This window comes from Phodopus roborovskii, unplaced genomic scaffold (assembly GCF_943737965.1).
Source record: "Phodopus roborovskii unplaced genomic scaffold, PHOROB, whole genome shotgun sequence".
Lineage (NCBI taxonomy): Eukaryota > Metazoa > Chordata > Mammalia > Rodentia > Cricetidae > Phodopus > Phodopus roborovskii.
In genome coordinates, this window is record NW_026126588.1 from 9,158,583 (window position 1) to 9,179,156 (window position 20,574).

General features: G+C 51.6%; 1 protein-coding gene across 1 annotated transcript in view; it reads right to left on the bottom strand.

The window, feature by feature from the left end:
- Nucleotides 1–3,664: 3,664 nt before the first annotated feature.
- Tram2 (translocation associated membrane protein 2) overlaps nucleotides 3,665–20,574 on the bottom strand; it is a 67,607-nt gene continuing 50,697 nt past the window's right edge. Inside the window, exons 3-11 of the mRNA XM_051204338.1 lie at nucleotides 14,854–14,963; nucleotides 14,252–14,368; nucleotides 9,208–9,266; nucleotides 8,449–8,533; nucleotides 7,886–7,956; nucleotides 6,495–6,599; nucleotides 6,086–6,229; nucleotides 5,130–5,293; nucleotides 3,665–3,933 (exon numbers count right to left, since the gene is read on the bottom strand). Coding sequence (XP_051060295.1) covers nucleotides 3,860–3,933; nucleotides 5,130–5,293; nucleotides 6,086–6,229; nucleotides 6,495–6,599; nucleotides 7,886–7,956; nucleotides 8,449–8,533; nucleotides 9,208–9,266; nucleotides 14,252–14,368; nucleotides 14,854–14,963 — 929 coding nt within the window. The 3' untranslated portion in view covers nucleotides 3,665–3,859. The remainder of the gene's footprint in view (nucleotides 3,934–5,129; nucleotides 5,294–6,085; nucleotides 6,230–6,494; nucleotides 6,600–7,885; nucleotides 7,957–8,448; nucleotides 8,534–9,207; nucleotides 9,267–14,251; nucleotides 14,369–14,853; nucleotides 14,964–20,574) is intronic.

A 20,574-nucleotide genomic window follows, 5' to 3' on the forward strand; every position in this document is an offset into this window, starting at 1 on the left:
GCGACAGACAAGGGGGAACTAGAGATAAAGCTGAGAACGCACGAGATCTATGTGTGAGGGAGAAAGGGCCAGAACCCGTGAGGCAAAACTGTCAACCCACGTCCCTTTTACCTGGAGCTGTGCTGAGGTACGGTGTCATTGGCTGCATATGCCGGCCAGCCCTAGAGCCCTGGCAGTTGGGGGCTGGCCATACAGTACCAGTGAAGGCCACAAGGCAATATAAGGCACTTTTTACACAAACGAACGAACGAGGACCCGCTGAGGACAAGCACAGAGAGTTTGCGGAGTCTGCTCAGTATGACTCTCCTTCGAAAGAGTGCGTGAGGGAAGCACTTGCATAAGAAGCAGGGCGAAGGGTGAGAAGCTGGCAACAGCATCCTCCTAATGCTAACCATGGGCTGCAGAGGGACCCTATAGATGTTTCCCGAAGTCTGATGCTGAGGAAAGAAGCTGCAAGCCTAGGAGGCCGTGGGAGGGAGAGGCTCACTTCACTGTCCCGACTCAAGTCCGTTTCACACCAGTGCAGAACAGAAGCCAGACACCAAGAATGTTGTCTGCTGGGGACACAGAGGCCCTCAGAGGCCCCTTAGCAGGGAAAGTCAGCCATGTCTCCGACCCTCTCCCTTCTCCCACTCCAGACTTCTGCAAACCCAACCGAGAAGGCTGAAATCCAAGAAAAACAAATACAAATGAAGGCCTTCCCTAGCTGAGGGAGTCGGTGGATTTCTTTAAGGATGCATGGCATCTAAGTGAGTATTGTAGATTTTATTAAAGAATGCACTCTTTCTGCTCCTCCTTTTTTTTTTAAAACCACGTAGGAAAAATAAATGCCAATGGGTTCTAAGAAGGAGGCACCCTCCTTCGTGGACCCAGCTATCCCACAAAAGCATGGTGTCCATAGCCAGGGCACAGATATCTAAGTTTAAGTGATTTAAGGTCACCCTTAGACAGGTCAGATGGTGCTGTCCACAACCATTCAGGCACATAGGGTTAAGACTGACTAGAATGGCAGAGACCCTTCCTGGCTTTGGTTGGCTTCTCTTTCCCCCAGGACCAGGGAATGTAGGAGCAGCACACAGAGCTTAGTCATAGTGTAGGCACCCAAACCTGGATAACTTGTAAAAATAACTGTCTCATCACCAAACCTCTGAGAAGGGCAACTGGCAACAGGGAAGTCTCCATCCATTCCTCCTGCCACTCACGCCTGCCGGCGTCCCAGGGTTGCTGAGAGACAGGCAATGGCTGCTGAGGTAGAGATGAGCATCTTCTGGTGTCGGTGGATGCTGCTGAGCAAGTTAACCTTGGTCCTTCACTAGGGTTGTGACACTTGGAGGACAGGAGAGACTTTGTAAAAAATGAAGAATGAGTCCATGGTGCCCAACTTAGAACAAGCTACCTGCATGCCCACAGGATGATGTGGAACTTAGTTACTGTAATTCTGGCAAGGTGACTTGTGCAAAGTTACCAAAGCCTTGGCTTTCCTACAACATCAATGCCAGAGAGGTTGGGTGGATGAGAACTTAGCCTAGAGTTCTCGTAAGCCCCCAAACATTCCTGTAGTCGAGGCTGGTGAGGTATGGCCCTTGGTCTCAGGCCTTTTCTCTGAAAATGAACACTGTTCTAACTCCTACCACAGACCAAACGCTTATATTCTAGGATAGCCTACATCAATCCCAGTCATTGGATTCCTGGTGTAATACATCCAAATATGAGCAACATGGGAAGCTTGCAAGACATTTAAGGAATGAAGCCACATCATGTCAGGCTTCTAAGAGTCCCAGGAAAGAAACCCTCCCCTCCCCACTGGGATGGGACTGCTGAATCCAAGGCATTGACTGCTCTTTGTATCTCTCTTTCTCCAAGACCTCCATGTATCATATGCTTGTCACAAGTATCAACAGCTCAGCCTGGGGACAAAGCTCTCGCTGAGATCTGGCAAGTGTCTCCCAGTGATGTAGCTGGTCCAGGAGGACACTTAGTCTAATGGGGTGAGGTGAATTTGGGGACCACTGGCCAAACCTCCACACAGCTTTAGACAGTGTCATGAGCTCAGTTAAACTCAATCACCAGGACAGATGGGCTAACACTGGCTAAAAAGTGCCAGATCAACTCTGTGGGGGCTCTGTGTGTGGGGGGGGGGGGGGAGGAGAGCAAGAGAACGGAGAAATACACGTTCAAAATTCTATCTTGCTTCCTAGGTGCACCCAGAAGAAGCCAAGGGGAATCTCATCCCTATCCTGTATGTTATCCTGGACACAGGGGAAGCATTGCCACAGTGATGCTTGGAACCAAATTCCTCAATGACTGGTAAGTTGGGCTTTACATACATTGTTAGTGACTTGGAGAGGGGAAGCTGCCTTGATGAAGACCCATCTCCCTGTTTATGGGTAAAAATTCAAGCTCTGGTCTCTACCATGATGTCAGGAGAAGACCAGTGTATCAGGTAACATTAACATTCCTCTGCCACCAAGAACCACTCCCCCATACCAGAGTTCAGGGGCCCTTAAAAGGCCACTTCTCTCTGGAAGTCCCCACAAGGTACCATCAGGACCCGGTGACCTCATCTTCGGGCAGAACAGAGGGGAAGGAACACTGAAGGGAACGGAGCCACAGACTCCTAAGGACGCGGCTACTCACACAGCCAGAAGAGAGACCCTGAGGCATCCCGATATCAGGTTCTAGGCGTGCGCAACAGTATCAGCCTATGACACAGGACACTCAGGCGAGGCCAGGGTGGCCAGGTGGCCCTCCCGGGACACCAGGGGACCACACGGGGCTGGAGTCCTTGGGGCTTCATGTTTCTGCAACTCGAGAGATGAAGTCAAGGTTGCACGCCTGACCCCAGACGGGGCAGGTTGCTTCTGGACTCGGGGACAGCATGTCTCGGGCAGGTTGGTAACGGCTGTCTGGTTTGCTTTGGGGATGCTGGTGGCTGAGTTAAGGGAGTACAGCAGCGGGCGCCGCCGGAGGAAGGTCCAGAGCAACTCTTCTGTCACTCTCATCAAGTCACATTGCCAGAAGAGTCAGCTGTTCAGTGTGCTTTGCTCTTGCCATACAAGTGGGAAGGCACATCCTTCTTAGCACATCCCCACCCCCAAGAGGGAAGGCAGGCTGGTTTCCAATCCAAATGCGGCACTGGATGCTCTTTGGAGTCCTGGGACTCCACAGTTAATTAACACTGTCTTTCTGGATTAAGTCACTAGGGCCCAAAGCAAACCACTTTGGGATGGGACGTGTAGAACCAGAATCCTACATCTTGTCAGTCAGCACCAAGAGTATAGTGATCCGAGAGGGATGGGTGGCCTTTCCTCCTCGTGCCCATCCACACAAAGGCCACCGAGGAGCTGCCACCAGCTCCAAGGGAAAGCTCCTTGGCAACAGGCTTCCAGATTGACAGGTCCTGGGAGTGATGGGTAGGACTGCAATCTTAGTTCCCTCTCATTGTAAAATAGAATGAAAGAAAGAAAGGAAGGAAGGAAGGAAGGAAGGAAGGAAGGAAGCAGAGAAATTGCACATTAAAGTCAGGAAGTGAAGAGGAAAAGAAGCAGCCGTGAAGGAAGAGAAGGAAGTGAGCGAGAAAGATGGCCGGGAGATTGCAGGCCTCTGAGAAGACCCAACACGGGACAGAGGTGAAGCCAGGAGGTGGCTGGAGGGAGCAAGAGAGGAAGATTTTTGGCTTTATTGAAAACGGGTTATGGAAGAAGAGAAAGCCGAGAAGGTAGAAAGCAAACTCCCCCTTTGATGCCAAGGTTTCTGCCGATGGAGCTGGCGCACGGCTAGGAGGGAGGATGGAGAGGCTGAGCTGCGGGCCAGGACCTTTTGCCCTCACCCAGTGGATTCCGTTCCCAGCACTTTGGCCTTAGGGAGACTTGAGTTTCTTAGTCCGTGGGGAGGTTCCGTTCTCTGCTTTCACCACTCCGTTTTCATGGTAACCTGGGGGGTGGAGAGAGAGACACACACGAGGTTACTGCTGAGACCAAGGTTGGAAAATGGAGGCATGGACGGTGGGGGTGTCTGACGGCTGGAGGCACGGCCTTGCTGCACGCGGACCATTTAGTGAGGAACCATCTGCACCCAGTGGAGGCCAGTGCAGGGTGGATTGCTGCCTGTGCTAGCATCTTCGATGAGTGGCTTTGTTTCAGGGGCTTGGTCTTTGACTATCTGTTCCGGAGAGCATCTGGGGCGATACAGAAACCAAGGGACGTTGGAGCAAGGCCAGCTTGAACCTCGTAGCTCCTCTTAGCCCTGCAGAGGCCTCAGCAGCAGGAATGGTGACAAGGAGGAGAGATAGGGAACAAGATGCTTCGGGGATAAAGCTGGACACTCCTTCTGTAGAACGGTGCCGTCTTTCATTGAGAAAAAATATCTCCACAAACTCAGTGAGGTGCGGGCCACATAGAAACCCCTCCTCCTAACCTCTGACCCACGCCCACCCCCCCTCCCCCGCCCCCAGGCCTCCTCACACCCAGCTGTACACAAACATTCAAGCTCTTGCCAGGCAGGCAGCTGCCTAGAAAAATGCAGGTGAGTCAGAAAACAGGCATGCAGACAGGCCCCCAGGCTGGGCAGCAGATTAGGGCTGGGATGTCTGAGGACCCGTGGGTGGAGGGACTCACTCTGGGATGCTCCGGAGCCAAAGGAGGTGAGGGTGTCCCATCCCTGCTGCTCACCCTTCGTCCCTCACTGCATCGCTCACTCTGAGAGGTGGGAAGCTAACAGCCCGGGAGGCAGGGGTGGGCACAAGTGCAGGTGATGACACAGCCCCGCATAGCACAGGGCATGGGTGACAGCAGCAGAAGCAGCAGCAGCAGCAGCAGCACTGGGCTGGATGCCAGAAGCCACCCAGAAAACATACTTCTTTCCAGAATTCCCCACCCACTGCTCTCCTAGACCATAGTGGCCAGGGCTCAGGGCCCTGTTCCGGTCAGCCTGCTCACATTGGGTCTCTGGCTTATGCCCAATTATACACTGGTCATCGAGCGAGCACCAGGCCCAGAGAGATGCTCCTAGAAGGAGGAGCCAGAGGACTGGTCTGTAGAGTACCTGGGAGCCAGGTCCCAACTCTTCTCCCCCATCCCAGATGGACCCCCACCCACTGGCTGTCTGCCACAGCCCTGGCACTCACTCACCAGGTTCCCTCTTGATGGGCCTGGCTGGAAGCCTGGGGGCAGCTGGGGCTCTGCGCTTGGCACTCTGCTCCTTCCAGTATTCCCGCCAGTGCCGCAGCTGGGAGTGGATGAAGCGCCACATGAGCCAGGCCTGGGCCGCACACACCAGCAGCAGCACGCCGAGCCTGCACACAGGAGAGACAGGTCTGAGGGTTGGCGAGGCGAGGCTCTGCAGCCTGCAGAAGGAGCTATGGGGGAGATCCTTGGAGCTCCGGTGGCTCGCCCTCCCCACAGCCACAGGAAGGTTGCACATCAAGCAGTCTCTGCTCCCGCAGACTTCAGACACACACGTGAGGTGAAGGCCCCCCCCAAGGGGATGGGAGGGAAACGGTGCCAGCTGCACACTCACACCCCACAATCACATTCGCCCTACACCTACAGATCCACAGCTGCCTCTCTCCCGTATGCACGGCCCACAGTGGGAGCGGTCTAAGCTATACAGAAATTGGTAACGCAACTAAGTCATGAGAGTACTGAAATAATTCTCTTCTAGCATGTCACATACCAGCGTGACAGCCCTAGACAGACCACATGCACACTAAAGCCTATGGCAGCTTCATCCACCTAGCTTCCTGAAGGCCACAGAGCAAGGCAAGGGGGACAAAGTTCCAAAGTCTCATGAGGCTGTCACGATCAATGTAGCCTGAATGAGCATTGTCCTCTGCACCACGGTGTGCCGAGCAAGCGCGGTGCATTTGGACTGGGGTCCTCCCTGCGGTCAGCCTAACGGAGCTGAGACGTGAATGTTGGGTGGAAGCAGGAGACTGATGTCAGTAGACTCGCTCCTAAATGCCACTGAGTGGGAGCCTCAAGGGTCTTCTTTCCCCTGGCCATCTGGGAAGATGTGCCATGTTCAAGAGGTGCCCGGCTGTGCCCAGAGAGCCCCGATTCGCCACCTCAGGTTTCTGCCAACTCACCTGCAAGGCAAGGTGTTGAAGTTCCCTTTCTCGGGGTCAAATGCCTGGTTTTCCACCCGAGCCAATCCAAAGCCGATGGCCAACACAGCGAGAGTGAGGATGAAGAGGCGTGTGACCCCAAACGCAGCAGCCCAGGCATTAAACCTGCTCGCAGGGGCAGAAGGAATGTCAGCTTTGAGAGCCCTTCAAGGAGCCTTCACCCTCCTTCTCCAGAAGCCACCCAGAGTGGGACAGAGAACAGGACTCAGCAAGGTAAGAATTGCAGGAGTTCTAGATCACCAAGAAGCAAAGGGCGCTGCCTGCACACAGGCGGCTGACACCCAAAGTGGACGCCTCCGCCTCCGGCCGCTCATACCTTAGGAGATGCTCCCACCCCAGAGGTCTCCGGGCGCCCAGCAACCCCACTTACAGCCTCTCATTGTTCTCATCTGCGAAGTAGAAGAGCCGAGCCATGTGGAAAAGGAACTCGGTCGAGTACTGCAGCAGCAGCAAGATCAGGCCCAGGCGGCTGAGGCTAGGGGAAGAGATGAGCCTTACCTTCCCTGCAAGATGCCTCAGAGCAGAAGCCACTGGCTGGTGGTAGCTCAGGCTGCTGCTCTGTTTTCTGCTTCTTTGGGGGTGGGGTGGGGACAACGATGCCTTATCCTTTGTGACATCTGAGCTGCTAAACCTTCAGGTAGTTTCTTGGACTGACTCCCGGCTATGACCTGTTTCATCTGGGTCAGCTGCCCTCACTTGTCCCCAATAATGAACTGGACTCATACGTGTCACGGTATCTGGCCCCTTCCGTCCTCACTCTGCCAGAATCACGCAGGGGGGCCCTGAACAAGGCTGCCAAGCTCTGTGGGTGCATGTATCAAGATTTCCTGCCGTCTGACTTCCCACTGAGATGGCAGGAAGCCCCCCCCCCCCCCCGCTTTGTGTGGTGCTCAGTATACAGTGCTGGGGAGCAAACAGTCACCATAACCCTCTGCACGTGAGCCATGACCATCCAACATCAGGACACAGCAGGGACCGTTGCCATGGCCCTTGGCCTCTGGGGACAGCAAGCCAGAGCCTGACATCTGGTGGACCCTAACACACGTGCATGCGCTCCTGTACACACACACACACACACACACACACACTCCCATGTCAGCCATTCTCACAGGAAGCCTGTTGTGAATTCCTCAGAACCACAGCCCTCTAGGACATCTGGATACCAAAGTGAAGCTCTCAAAGGCTAGCCTACCCAAAATTCAGGTTCTCTTCTGCACATGGAAAGCCCAGATACCAACGGCATAGCTCATTTATCAATGTACTGTCCATAAAAAAAGGACCTCACAGTCTAACATAGGAACCCTTCCCACTTCTAGAACAATCATACAGCTAACTGCTCTCCATTTCATTCCAAGCCAAATTGAAACCAACCCCAGGGCTGTACGCTCCAGCAGTATTTGGACACCACGTGGCAGGAGCCCAGTTTGTGGTGGCAAAGCCATAGTTCAAAGGGCAGCTTCACCGGAAGTCTTCCTTGGTTCTGCCTCAGGCCCAGGTGGCTAAGGCTCGGGGTTCTCATGGCCAGTGGTGCATGCCATCTCGTAGCTCATCACACCTGTCTTTCTTGTAACTGTCTTTCCCACCAGGCGGAGAATGAACCACTAAGACGAGACTATTTCACCGCGTTCTGTACTCCAAATTCTCAGCATGGCACTCCTCAAACAGCTGGTATCTACTAAATGCCTGCTGCCTGGGAGATCACGTGGACAGACACAGAGACATAAAAGGCCAAGGAAACGGGTCGGCTCTGCCCTCACTCACTTTAAGAGGTATGCCCCAGCGATATGAAGCAGGTACAGGCAAATGTACTGTAGCTGGCGGGGGATTTCTTCCTGGAAGAGAGAGGGACGGGCAATGAGCATGTTCATTCTCTGAGTATGCAGAGGACCGAGGGGACATGGAAGGGGAACAAGAAAGGGCTGGGTCTCCTTACTCCCACAGTCCCATGTCACACCAGAACGCCACACCCTGGGCCTTGGACAAGAAGGGTAGGGCAGCAGCTTCGGGCCTGGCGCCAGAAGGCAGGCATGGGTTGGGAAAGAAGAGGATTTTCAGCATTACCCGAGGAAAAGTACAGAAAGGACAGCAGATGGCAAGATCTTCTCCATCCAGTATGTAGATTAGATTAGACTTTTGCCAATGGTCACACATCTGACTGCTGTCTTGGGGGGGGGTCTGTGTGGGACTTCACAGGAGCTAATTCCGTCATTAGCCAACACATCATGCCTCCAGAGAAAGAGAGAGGAGAGGTCTCTGGGAACAACGGGAGGGAGGGCCGTGGGGAACAGGGGCCTCCAAAGAGGGCAGGAGAAGGGCGTACTCACCTTCCGGACCTTCTGGAAGTAAAGCTCAGGTAGTGAGTGCAGCCAGTAGGCCAGCTGACACAGGTAGAAAAACTTCACCTGGAAGCTAGAGACAGGGGATTAAGCAACCCAGTGGGACCAAGAGCATCCCCAGGGCACTTGCTGAGAACACAAGGGAAGGCACTAAGCCAAGGCTGTGGGTGACCAGCAGGGCCAGGAGCAAAGGAGGGAGGGAGGGAGGGATGGGAGCCAGAGACCACCACATCCACAGCACCACGTATAAGACCACTTAAAGTGCCACGGTAAGTCCGCAGGAGGGAGCGATAGTGGGCAAACACATTTTTTTTTTTTTCCCCAACCCAGAGAAGGAAAAGCAGTGGAGGAAGCTGATCACAGCATAAGGTGTGAGGACATGGCAGCCACTGCATACAACAACAGAGAGGCTCTAGGCTTTTAAGCTCCACACCCTTTGCTGTGGCTGCTCTGAGAGGCCTTCGGGACACAGGGTGGCCTCCAGAAGGAGGCAGGCCCAGGCTTTGGCAGCATCACTAACAGGAACAGGAGTGGAAAGTGTGCTATGAACTTGCAGGCTCTCCAAAAAAGACACAGAGCCAGGCAGAGAGTTCTGTTCGCGTGTGCTGCATGGAGACCAGGCACCTCAGACCTTGAGTGCTGATTCTCAGAGACAGACCTACTGCTTGCAACCCTGTGATCTACGGGCTCAGGGTTCGGGTCATGACCTGGTCCTCAACGGCCTTAGGGAGTCACACGAATACTCACGAGAGGTACACATGTGGGTAATCTTCCCAGAGGCTCCTCAGGTTTGTTAAGTAGCCTTCCTAGAGTGGGCAAGAAAAGAAAGCATTTAGAGACATGGCCATGTGACCTGTTGGGGGCTGTGACTAGTCCAGGGACCAGGGATGCACCTGGCCTCCACCAGCTACCAAGCTTTTGGAAACAAAGGAGCCCAGTGTGGAGGGCCCACTGGCACTTGTCCAACCGTGAAGGGACATGCCATGCTCCGAGGCCTGGCAACTTGTGTCTGAAGATTGGGCCTTACAGAAGCTACATTTACTGCAGCAGCTTGCTAGTTGGCCAGTTTCCTCAGGCTCATATGTAAAGTGAAATACTAACTTTATGGAGTTACTGCTGGAAATACACGTGAGTCTGTGTAACAGTGTCTAGCGTGGTACCTGCCAGATGTCCATACACTCGAGAATTGCTTCCACGTTAGTGGGTTAAATGCAGTAGAATACCCACTGGAAACTGAAGCCTTTCACATCATTGTGACGGTGAACACTGACAGGTTCTAACATCACCTACAAGGTAAACCTCCGCTCCTGCCGATGAGGAAGTTTCTAAGTTAGGCTAAGGAGGGAAGACTCATACTGTGGGTATCACTGCCATATGGGCCGGGGTCCCCGGCAGGATAAAAAGGAGAATGAGAGCTGAGCACCAGCCAGCATTCATCTTGCTCTGCTTCCTAACTGGGTACACTGTGACCCTGACACCCCCGGATGATGTATAAAAGCTGTAAGACCACAAACCCTTCCCTTCCAAAGTTACCTCTGGTGTTACCACAGCAATGGGAATCCCAACTAAGACACTCCCCTCAGCCAAAGACCTGCAGCATTCCTACAGACAGGTAAGACGAATCTTTCTTTAATACAAGAGGATGAGATACAGGAGAAGACAATCCATGCCCAGAAAAAGTCCAATAATGAACACTGGTTGACTGAGTGAATGAGTTGATGAATGTTTTCAGCAACTCTTTTCTGAAGGGGGAAAAAAAAAAGGGAATGAGGAAACAGGAAAGATCTCCTGAGAAGAGGTTTGCCCAGTAGCCCACTGTGAGCTGAGCTGGTGAATGAGAAAGTCTACAGAGCCGGCACATCCCTCAAAGCTTCTGGTTGCTAGGACTGCAAGCTGTGATTCCAAGGAGAGCTCATCCACCTGCCCTCAAGTCACTAATGCCCGACTCAGCTACACCATGCATTCTGAGTACTGTCCACAGTCCTGAAGCTACGACCCTGGGGCCTCCAGGAGCACAGTGAGCTAGGTGAGCTAAGTGACAGGGCCGATCAGATACCGATCAGAGAGACAAGGCAACCTAGATTGGAAGGAAGAGGCCTCACCCCAACCCTTACTGGCTCAACTGCCGTGGTCACACACAGTGAGGCACAGGGGTACGGGGTTCTGGGCACCGGAGTGGTGGTAGCAGTGAGCATTAACACATCCTCATTTATGCCACTCACACATCTGCCCTCAGGCACAGTGACACCCAATGAGCCACACTGCCTCATTCCAGAAAACCCTGAACGGGGAGATGGCTTCTTCCTAGAGGAAGCAGCTATGGTATTTAACAAGGCGAGTGGCACTTCCTGGACCCGCTGGCGGTGTGTGTATGGAGGCGGAGGCATTCTTCCAAAAAGATAGGCCAGGATCCGTGGCACCCCAGGGACCCAAGGCTTGGATGGGTGTGTGTGTGTTTAAACAGGAACTTCTTGACTGGCCTCTTCACTTAGGAGACAGAGAGGTCAGAACTTTGAAGCCAACAAGCCAAAAAAAAAAAAAAAAAAAAAAAAAATGCTGCCTGCTTGCAAATGTCCAGTCCACTGGGACTGGAGGAGGCGGGGCTGCGAGTCAAAGGAAAAATGACTCACACTCAGTGAGGAGCCCTTTCCAGCCCTGTCTAGGCAGCTGTCTGAGGGAGGATAAAGGAGGGCTGGGGCTGGCTGCCTCCGAGTTCAGGCATGCCAAGGCATCTGAGATCCGGGGTCGCATAGGACTCGGCAAGTACTGTAACCCCTTCCAGCCCGAACAGGTGGGGCAGGGAGGGGGGGGCAGGCAGGGGAAACACTTTGTTCTCTTCCGATTCTTGACAGCTACCCATTCGAGGCCTCAGCATGCTGGAGCAATCACTCCTATTTCCCTAGCCACCTTCCTTTCTGGGGTTCAAACAAGAACCACAGAGCTAGCAGAGTTTAGACATAACACAGCCAGCTGCTACCTAGACCCAGACAACCCCCCCCCCCCCGTGCCATTTGTCTTAGCCCGTGCCAGGGACTGCACTAAGGGTGTGGGCAGTTGGAACACGGTGACTGCTAGCGGGCAGCTTGAGTCAGTAAAACACCAATAAACAGGCGTGGTGTGGAAAATGCCAAGGGGGAGGGCGTTCTGAGGAAGTGACACTTAGGATGGCATGAAGGGGCTGGCCATCTGATGTCTGTGCACAGAGTACTCCAGCAAAGGAAGCGGCCAGCAGAGCCAGAGGAGCCGTGATGAGCATCGTCCATGCTGACGTCACCAGCAAGCTTCCAGGACCCCGGTCACACAAGCAAGGAAGAGAAAACAATTTCACCGCAGCTGTGAGGGGAACGTATTTTAAGTGAGAGAACACATGATTTAGCTCGGGCTTTAAAGAGATCCATCTGGTGGAGCGGATAACGGGCTGAGTGGAGGGCCCAGAATGGAAGTACACTCCCCAGGAAAGGAGGAAATCGGCAGTGCAGCCAAAAGGCAGAGGGGGCCCGGGGTTATGTATCCTTTACTTTAATGAGGGCTGGAGCCAGATGAGCTTCCCTGTGAGGCTGTCCTCTGAACGGAAAGAACATCTCTGACCCTGCTAGAGATGCCAGGGCACATGACCACCGTCTGACCTTTGAGGGGCCCACAGGACTTCGGGGAGTGACTGTACATATAGAAAGCAGAGCTGAGAATTTCAGAACTTTGAAGGCGGAGCAGCCAGGATGGATGGGCTGACTTGGGGAAGTGCAGGAGAGGGGAGAGCCATGACAGCTTCCCACTCCAGTGGAAAACTGGGATTTGAAAACCAGGTGTCTGTGCTCCCTTTACAAAACAACTCCTCGGCGCTGGAGAGATGGGTGCAGCGGTTAGGAACACTGACTGCTCTACCAGAGGACCTGGGTTTAATTCCCAGCACCTACGTGGTAGCTCACAACTGTAACTCCACTTCCAGGGGCTCCAACGCCCTCAGCCACACACATGCAGGCAAAACACCAACGTACACCAAATGACTTTTCAAATTCTCCATCGTCCTTCCTCCCATGCAGACGATGAGGATGGAGGAGGTGAGTGTCTTGCTGAGCGTGTGGAGTGGGGAATGGGCTTTCTAAAAGATGAAAGCCCTGGGAATTTCCCTATGGAGACCCTGGGTCTTGTCATGGCTGGGGTGGGATGTCAGTGAGGGTACAAGGGCAGAAGGCCTCAGAGATGAGGTAGTACGCCCCACAGAACCGTCCAGTGTCTTTGGTATGCTGACTGACGCCCTTTGGTCTCGAGCAGCAAAGGCCTCTAAGAGGTGGGCATGGACTCAACGTCAGGAAGCTGGGAGAGGCCTGAGATGGTAAAGCTCACAGGCTCAGTACACAAGGGCGGCCGGCCCCATTGCTGCAATGTCGCTCTGTCCCCTGGGAGTAGGGATGGATATGGGAGCCCCCTCTGAGAGGACGGAAGTCTTTGCTCTCTCATTTAAAATTCCTAGCGAGCTGCTCGGAAAGTGTTCTGAGATGAACTGATAATAGGAATAAAAGCAACACACAAAAGGGACATGTTGCCTCCTGCTTTAAGTCTGTGCAGTCAGTCCGCGGTCAGCTCTGGAGTCAGGGTTCCATCTCTGTCAGTGAGAGACAGGGGAGGCAGCAGAGCAGGGAAGGATCTCTGAGGTCAGAGGGCTGGTGTCATCTCCAAATCCCAGGCCTGGGTTTCTGCTGGGACCTGGTTATAGACAAAGGTGCTCCGGAACAGAGTGGCTGCTAATAGGACAGTGAACCTGGGAAAACAATCCACAGTCCTTGTCTGAAGGGATTTTTGCTTTTCTATCAAATGATTTGATGTACAGAAGGGCAATGCTGGCCTTTGTTAACTGGTTAGATGTGAAGTACACTCCCAAGACACTTGTATTCATGACTTGGTCTCCGGTGCAGTGCTCAGGGCTGGGTCTTTGGAGACGTGATTAGTTTGTGTGGCATCAATTGTGGTACTGCTGGGTGGTGGTAGAGGCTAGGAGGTGGGGCCTAGCTGGAGGAAGTACGTCACTGGGACATGCCCCAAAGGGGGGCACACTGACCCTGGTTTCTTTCTCTCTGTCTCTGCTTCCTGTCCACCGTGAAATGAGCCACTTTGTTCCACGTTCCATGCAATGGATCTCTTCCTCAGGCGCCAAGCAGTGGAATTCAGTCGCCACAGATGGGGACATTAAGATTATGAGCCAGCCTAAGTCTTCCCTCCTTCCAGGGGTTTGTATCAGGTATTTTGTCACAGCAACACGAACAGAGCCAGACCCCCAAGTCCAAGCCACGCTTCCATGCTTGCCACTTTGGAAGTCCGTGGCTGGGGACACACTGGAAAAACTGACTGACCTGGGGACTGTGAAGTCAACATCAGGGGTATTGAGTGAATATGGAGTGAGTATTGAGTGGGTGGAGAACATAGTTCACGGGGAAGAGCATTTACCTAGCATGTAGTTGGCCCAGGACTGGTGGGGGAATTTACCCGGTGGGACAGTGTTTGAAGACAGGGCTAACAACACAGAGCTATGTGGACACCTGGTATCGGAACACGGGTAAAAACTGTAACACATTTTTTTTCTTTGTAAAAGAGGACTCCATTCGGTGTATATTTATACTACTTAATCTAGCCACTCCCTATAATACCCGGTGAATGTAAAACCAGTTTCAATTCCAAGGCGTTTGTCCCTAGCTCTTTTTCTTCCCTTTAAGCCCTTCACCGTCATTTCATTGGCACTGAAGGGCACGCCTGGTGGCTTGGCTTTCACTCTTCAGCAGTCACGGGGACTACTCACCGTTGCCACCACGTAGACGCACCATACCATCGAGCTGAGATGAAAGACGACCAGCTGTCCAGATTCATTGAACTTGCTGTGTTTGACCTTGGAGAGATGAAGCCGTTTGCTGATTTTCTACAGACGAGAGGAAACCCGACATGTCAATACACCAGCATGCAGATACCCAGCAGATTACACGCTACCGTTCCCCCTTTACAAAAAGACTTACAGAGTTCCTTACAACCCCAGCTACTGAGCATAAGCCTACTGCCTGTCTATGGTGCTGAGTTTCTGGTCAACACTTTTAGAAAGCAGTAGGTGTTAAGGCTGTTAGCTTCTGTGGAAAGAAAACATCTTCCAGTCATGCTTTTTGAGAGACCCCGAGGAGATACCCATGCTGTCTTCCGGATAGCTTTCTCCCTTATGAACTGCTGCCCCGAATGTGAACTAAAGAATCTAAGAGAGGACAGAAACAGAGTGGTGAAGGATCTAGCCTCTGGGGCCATCCAGAGGATCTAAGTTAGCAGACAGAGGAATCAGAGCTGCGGTTTTCAAGGTAAGGTTCAGCATCCTAATGGACCCCCCAGCTTCTGACCCCAGAATCCAAACTCGTCACTTACGTCTAAGATGTACTCTTGTACTACAGCATGCAAGATGATGGTGATGAAGATGTAGAACAAGATGGTGACCAGGTCCTTTGGGCCGTAGTGGTAGTGGACTGTCTCGCTGTCTGTGGGGAAAAAGGGATCTTGTCAGTATCTCCCAGGTGAGGAGATGCTCTGAGACCCCAAAGGGGGAAGAGATGGAAAACACAGCATTCTCTCAGTGCCCCCCATCTGCTGCACCCCGGCTTCAGAGGTGCCTGCCTTATCTCTGCACTTGGTCCTTGGGAAGGTCCCATGCGGAGGGCAGCAGAGGACCAAGCTCAGAGCGTGATGTCTGCACAGCTCTAGGGTACTGGCAGAAAGGCGCTGTAGCCCATCACTGCCTGGCCATGTGCCTTTGGGTAAACGACTAACCTCTCTGGGCTCAATTTCCTCCCCTATGTCATAATCCTGTCCTTTACTTTCTACACCACTGTGAGGCGACTGTCTAAGTTCTCTTTTAGTGCCCAGGTTTCTACATCTGAAGTAGGGAGGGATAAGAGCTACTGTACCATGGAGTATTGAAAAAAAAAAAAAGATGGATCATGCTAAGCACTGTGTGGTGATGATTCACAACCTGACAACCTGCCTGAATTTAAAATCACCTTGGAAACGCACTTCTGGATCATTCCTGAAGGTGTTCCCAGAAATGTTTAGCTGAAGAGGAAAGACCTTCCCTGCATGTAGATGGTACCACCTGATCTGTTTCCTAACTGTGAATACAATGTCAGCAGCGGCTGCAAATTCCTGTACCATGCCCTCCCTACCATGATAGGCTGTACCCTCAAACTGTGAGCTCAAATAGACCCTCTCTGCTTTCACCTGCTCTTATCAGGTATTTTGTCATTACCGTGAGAGAAGCACTTAATGCAGTAAGTGTGGCACGTTGTGTGTGTGCATGTGTGCACATATGTGTAGTGCATACGTGTGTGTGCACATGCATGCGCGTATGTGTGCAGTGGGTGTTCGAGTATGTGTGTGTGTGCACATGTGTGTAGTGTGTGTGTGTGAGCTCGCATGCGCGTGTATATGCAGGGGGTGTTCAAGTATGTGAGTGTGTGTGTGTGCATGTATGTAAAATGTGTGTAGGAGGTATATGTTTGGTACATATTTGCTATTACTTCTGCTGCTGGGCTACTGCGAGGATTAAACAGAACAAGGACTACAGCATCATACCTAAAATCACAGCAGGCTTCCAGCAAATGGTGGATTATTATATGAAATAATTAAATTAGGTAAAAGACTTGTTTGCCTTTACAGATAGGGTCTTACTATGTAGACCTCTAACTTGTGGCAATCCTCCTGTCTCAGCCTCCTGACCCCAGTGCTGCCACACCAGCTGAGAGAGGGCAGCTTGTAGCCTTGCTCCGGTGTGGCCAGCTGGCACAGCCTGCCTGGGGCTCCAGCTTTAATGACTGCCCTCCCCTGCAGACGTGCTGGCTGCCCTTCCAGCTGTGCGGCTGAACCTGAGTCACACAAGGCTGAGTCATCCCTGCTGGGTTGCATTTACCAGAAGGCAGGCCAGGGTCAGTTTGTTTCTCGGTGGCCAGAGAAGGAAGGAATTTTGAACTGGGTCACTGTGGGAGTTCCTGTTAACTTCAGCCACCCTGGGCTGGGAGAACGTGACAGAGGGCAGAGTCTAGGACAGGGATAAGATCTAGAGATCTGACACTTTCCTTTTCCATCTCCCTCCGCCATAAATACCTACTTTATGAAAGGCATTGGGCTAGCGTTAAGTCTCTGCCCTTGGGGGTCTGATCCAAGTGGGGGTTGGAATAGGGAACAGTTACACTATAAACAGTCCCACTGGCAAGAGACAGGCAAGGCTACAGCAGGCAAGGATGCACTATGGCTACAGGGCAGGTACTGGGTCTTCTTGGTAGGAAGACCAGGAAGTTATGGAAATCTGGGTCCAGGCACACTGGATAGGCAACCCAAGCCCAGCGCTCAGAAAGGCCCTTAAGACACGGGTGAAAGACAGGGCTACCAGGGACAGCCTACGAGCCGCGGAAGGGTTGTGCTCTTTAGGCTGAAGGAAGCAGAGAAGCACCCAAGTGGTGACATTTGTATTGCAGAAAATGTCCTGAGCAGCAGTGAACAAGATCAGACCTACAAGTAAGGACAGTGTCAGGAAGCCAGCCCAGGATCCAATCCAGCAGGGGGAGAGACAGGAAGGGCAGAGACAGGCAGCCAAGGATGGAGAAGGGATGAGACAAGTGTTAATCCTCCCAACAGGGAAGAAGCCACAAGGGGGGGGGGAGGGGAGGGAGGAAGGGAAGCAGAGAGAAAGAGCCATCCTCCATCTCTGTAGGACTAGATTCTGTTTCCCTTCCTCTTACCTCCTTCATAAATGAGGGGCGAGGGAGACAAAACTAGGGCATATTTTGGAACTACATTAGAACCAGGCATGTACAGGGTTTCACCATCAAAGTCACTATTAGCGAAACCGGGGCCCACATTCAACCCAGGGAGTGTGGTCTAAAAATTATTGAAATAAGACCAGGGTGGTGGCATATGCATGCTTGCAATCCTCGGTCTAACATCACCGAGCATCAGGGAAATGCACATCAGAACGACCTCCCCACTAGGAAAGCTACAATTAGAGAAAATAAAATGTCTTGCTGGGGATGTGAAGAAATTGGAACCATGTGCTTCGCTGGTGGGAACGTAACTCAGTGCATCCACTTCAGAAAACTGTATGGAAGTTGCTCAGAAAACTTAAAATAATGATTAGTATAGGGCTCAGCATTACTATTGAATATAAACTCAAAAGAATTGAAAACAGGATTTCAGGGCTGCGGAGATGGCTCGCTCGGCAAAGAATTTCTGGCACAAGGATTTGAGTGCCACCCTGAGAACCGACATGAAAAGCCAGGCATGGTAGCGTGTGCTTGTAATCCCAGCACCAGGGAGGTACAAAGGGCCACATTCCTAGGTCAGCCGATCTAACCCACTTGGCAAGTTCCATGCCAACAGCAGATGCTGTCTCAAGTTCCTGAGGAACTGACCTCTGACTCCAAGGCACACCAATAGGCACACCCACCCACAAATACATACCCATTCACACACGAAGAAGACCACACTAGAAATACATACAAAGCCACTTTCAGTGGCTAAGAAGTAAATGTGAAGCATGAAGGAAATGTAGTTCAGACACAGGTTCCACCCTGACTCTGAGATTTCTTAATACACATATGCAGATATTCCCCAATCCGCCTTCAAAGGAAGGACGTGTACACACATGCTTCGACACTGACATTGCATCAGATCCCATAGGTACAGGCTCTCTAGGACTGTCAGGTTCTTCTTTTATTCTTTTTTGGTTTTTCGAGACAGGGTTTCTCTGTATAGCTTTGGAGCCTATCCTGGCACTCAAAAATCACAGGCTGGCCTCAAAAATCACAAAGATCTGCCTGCCTCTGCCTCCCAAGTGCTGGGATTAAAGGAGTACACCACCACCGCCCAGCTTAGGACTGTCACATTCTTACAGACAAAAGGAGAGTGACAGTCACTCAGGACAGAAGGAGGAAAATGGGGAGCAGTTATTCAGCGGCTACCACTTCAGATAATTTGAGATAGTGTGTTCAACAATTGGTCAATGTACTTAATCCCTAACCCAACATGACTAACAGGCTTACTTAAAAATAATTAAGACGAGAAGTTTTGCCACAACTAAAACACAACAGAATGGCAGTGGCTTAAGTGGACTCAGGCTAGGATCAGAGGCAGGGGCTGCATGGTGGGAACCAACAGACTTTATAGGCCACAATGAGCTCTGTGGACTTCTGTAAGGCAGCAGCAAGCCCCAGACGACTTACAAACATCCACTTCTGGCCATATAGTCACAACGGTGTCAGAGAGGCAGCCGTCAGTCAGTAGCTATGAATGGGTAGACAGTGGGGCACGGACAGGGGCTCTGCTCTAGGATGAGAGCGGAACAATGGGGACAGACAAAGCATGATGAGCTGGCTGCAGGAACAAGTCTCCAGTCCTGAGATTTTACCTGTGTTCTGCAACACTCGTCCACAACCTCAGAATTCTTCAGGGAGCATCGTGCTGTGTAACAGACCCTTGGGTCATCTCAAGAGTTGGCCAAGGAGATGGTGGCAGGGATGTAGACATTTCTCAGCTCTCGAAGTTTCTAGAGCCCCAGCCCAGCCTCCAAATGCTACCCCAAGGTCAACCCCACCCCATGCGATCCTTGTCTTCATCACCGGCGATAAGTTGCTCCTTTGAGTCATCCTCCTGCATTCTTAAGGGACAACATCACATCCAGGGTCTCCAGAGGTACACTGAGTCACAAATCACCTGTGCTTTCTTCCTTACCTACTTCCTATTTGATTAAAGGAAGAAAAAAGTAGTCTGGTTCTGGTTCCTACTTTCTATAGAGCTACGGGAACTGAAACTTTGCTCAAACAAACTCATACCTGATTGTTTTAAAGTATTTAAATTTTTTGGTTTTTTGTTTGTTTTTTGTTTTGAGGCAGGGTTTCTCTGTATTGCTTTGGAGACTGTCCTGGAACTCGCTCTGTAGACCAGGCTGGCCTCGAACTCACAGAGATCTGCCTGCCTCTGCCTCCTGAGTGCTGGGATTAAAGTCGTGAGCCAGCCTTAAAGAGAGTTGTTCACTAACACATCTAAAACAGCTTCTGGGGCTGGAGACAGCACTGAGGTTAAGAGGGTTTGCTGCTCTTTTTAAGGACCTGGAACCAGATTTGGTTCCAGGAGTCCACATGGTGGCTAATAACCATCTCTAACTCCAGTCCCGGAGGGCCAGATGTTGCCCTATCTGGCCGGTGTGGGTACTGTACATGTGTGGTACATAAACATGCAGGCAAATACTCATACACATACAATTTAAATAATATATCTTTTTTAAAAGAAGACTTGTTTAAAAAAAAAAAAATCACACTGCTCTTATTATCCAAGTTAGACTGGTCCTGTGGACCACTGCTCCCAGGAAGGACAGTGTCGCCAGTGACTTATTGTGTGTTTCTAAAAGAGTAAGGTCTCTGGGCTATGAAATCGGTGAAGTGAATGGACAAGAGTACAGCAAAATGCCTCCAGGGCCCAGAAAGCAGAGTGGTCCTGCATTAAGTGCGTACTCCCTGCATGGAGACCCCTGCCGGAAGTGGCCAATGTCAACCAAGACATATGCTCATACCTAATGCTTTTCACACATCACCATCTTGGCCTGTCTGCCTGTCACAGGTCTACTTTGAGAAAGAAACAAGTTCACAAAAGAGCTACTTCCTTTTCATCATTGTACAGAAAAAGCACACAGTTCGGGGCTAAGTGTATGGTGAATGATGGGCAGTCTCTTTTAGGGGTCTGGGAGGTGGGAAGTGGGGAATTGAGCATGCGTTAGGGTGGGGACAACAGGGGAGGCTGCTTTTTTCCCACTGTGGAAAAAAGGAGCACGGCCCGGTGTAGACCGATTCCTGGCACTTTTGAAGCAGAGAGACTGTTGGATTTTACAATCCTGGGGGCTAATTCAAAAAGTTTAGACACTGCGTGTGTCAATAGTAAATAAGCCAAAGAAAACGTATGTACAGGAAAACTCAAACCACAAGCCACCAGTTTGTAACCTGTGGCCCGGCTGATTCCTGCCCTATGCCCAATAAGGGCATTCTATGGGTTTCTATGCTGACAATTCCCACATTACTTCAGATCTCTTCCATTATATAGAAATCCAGA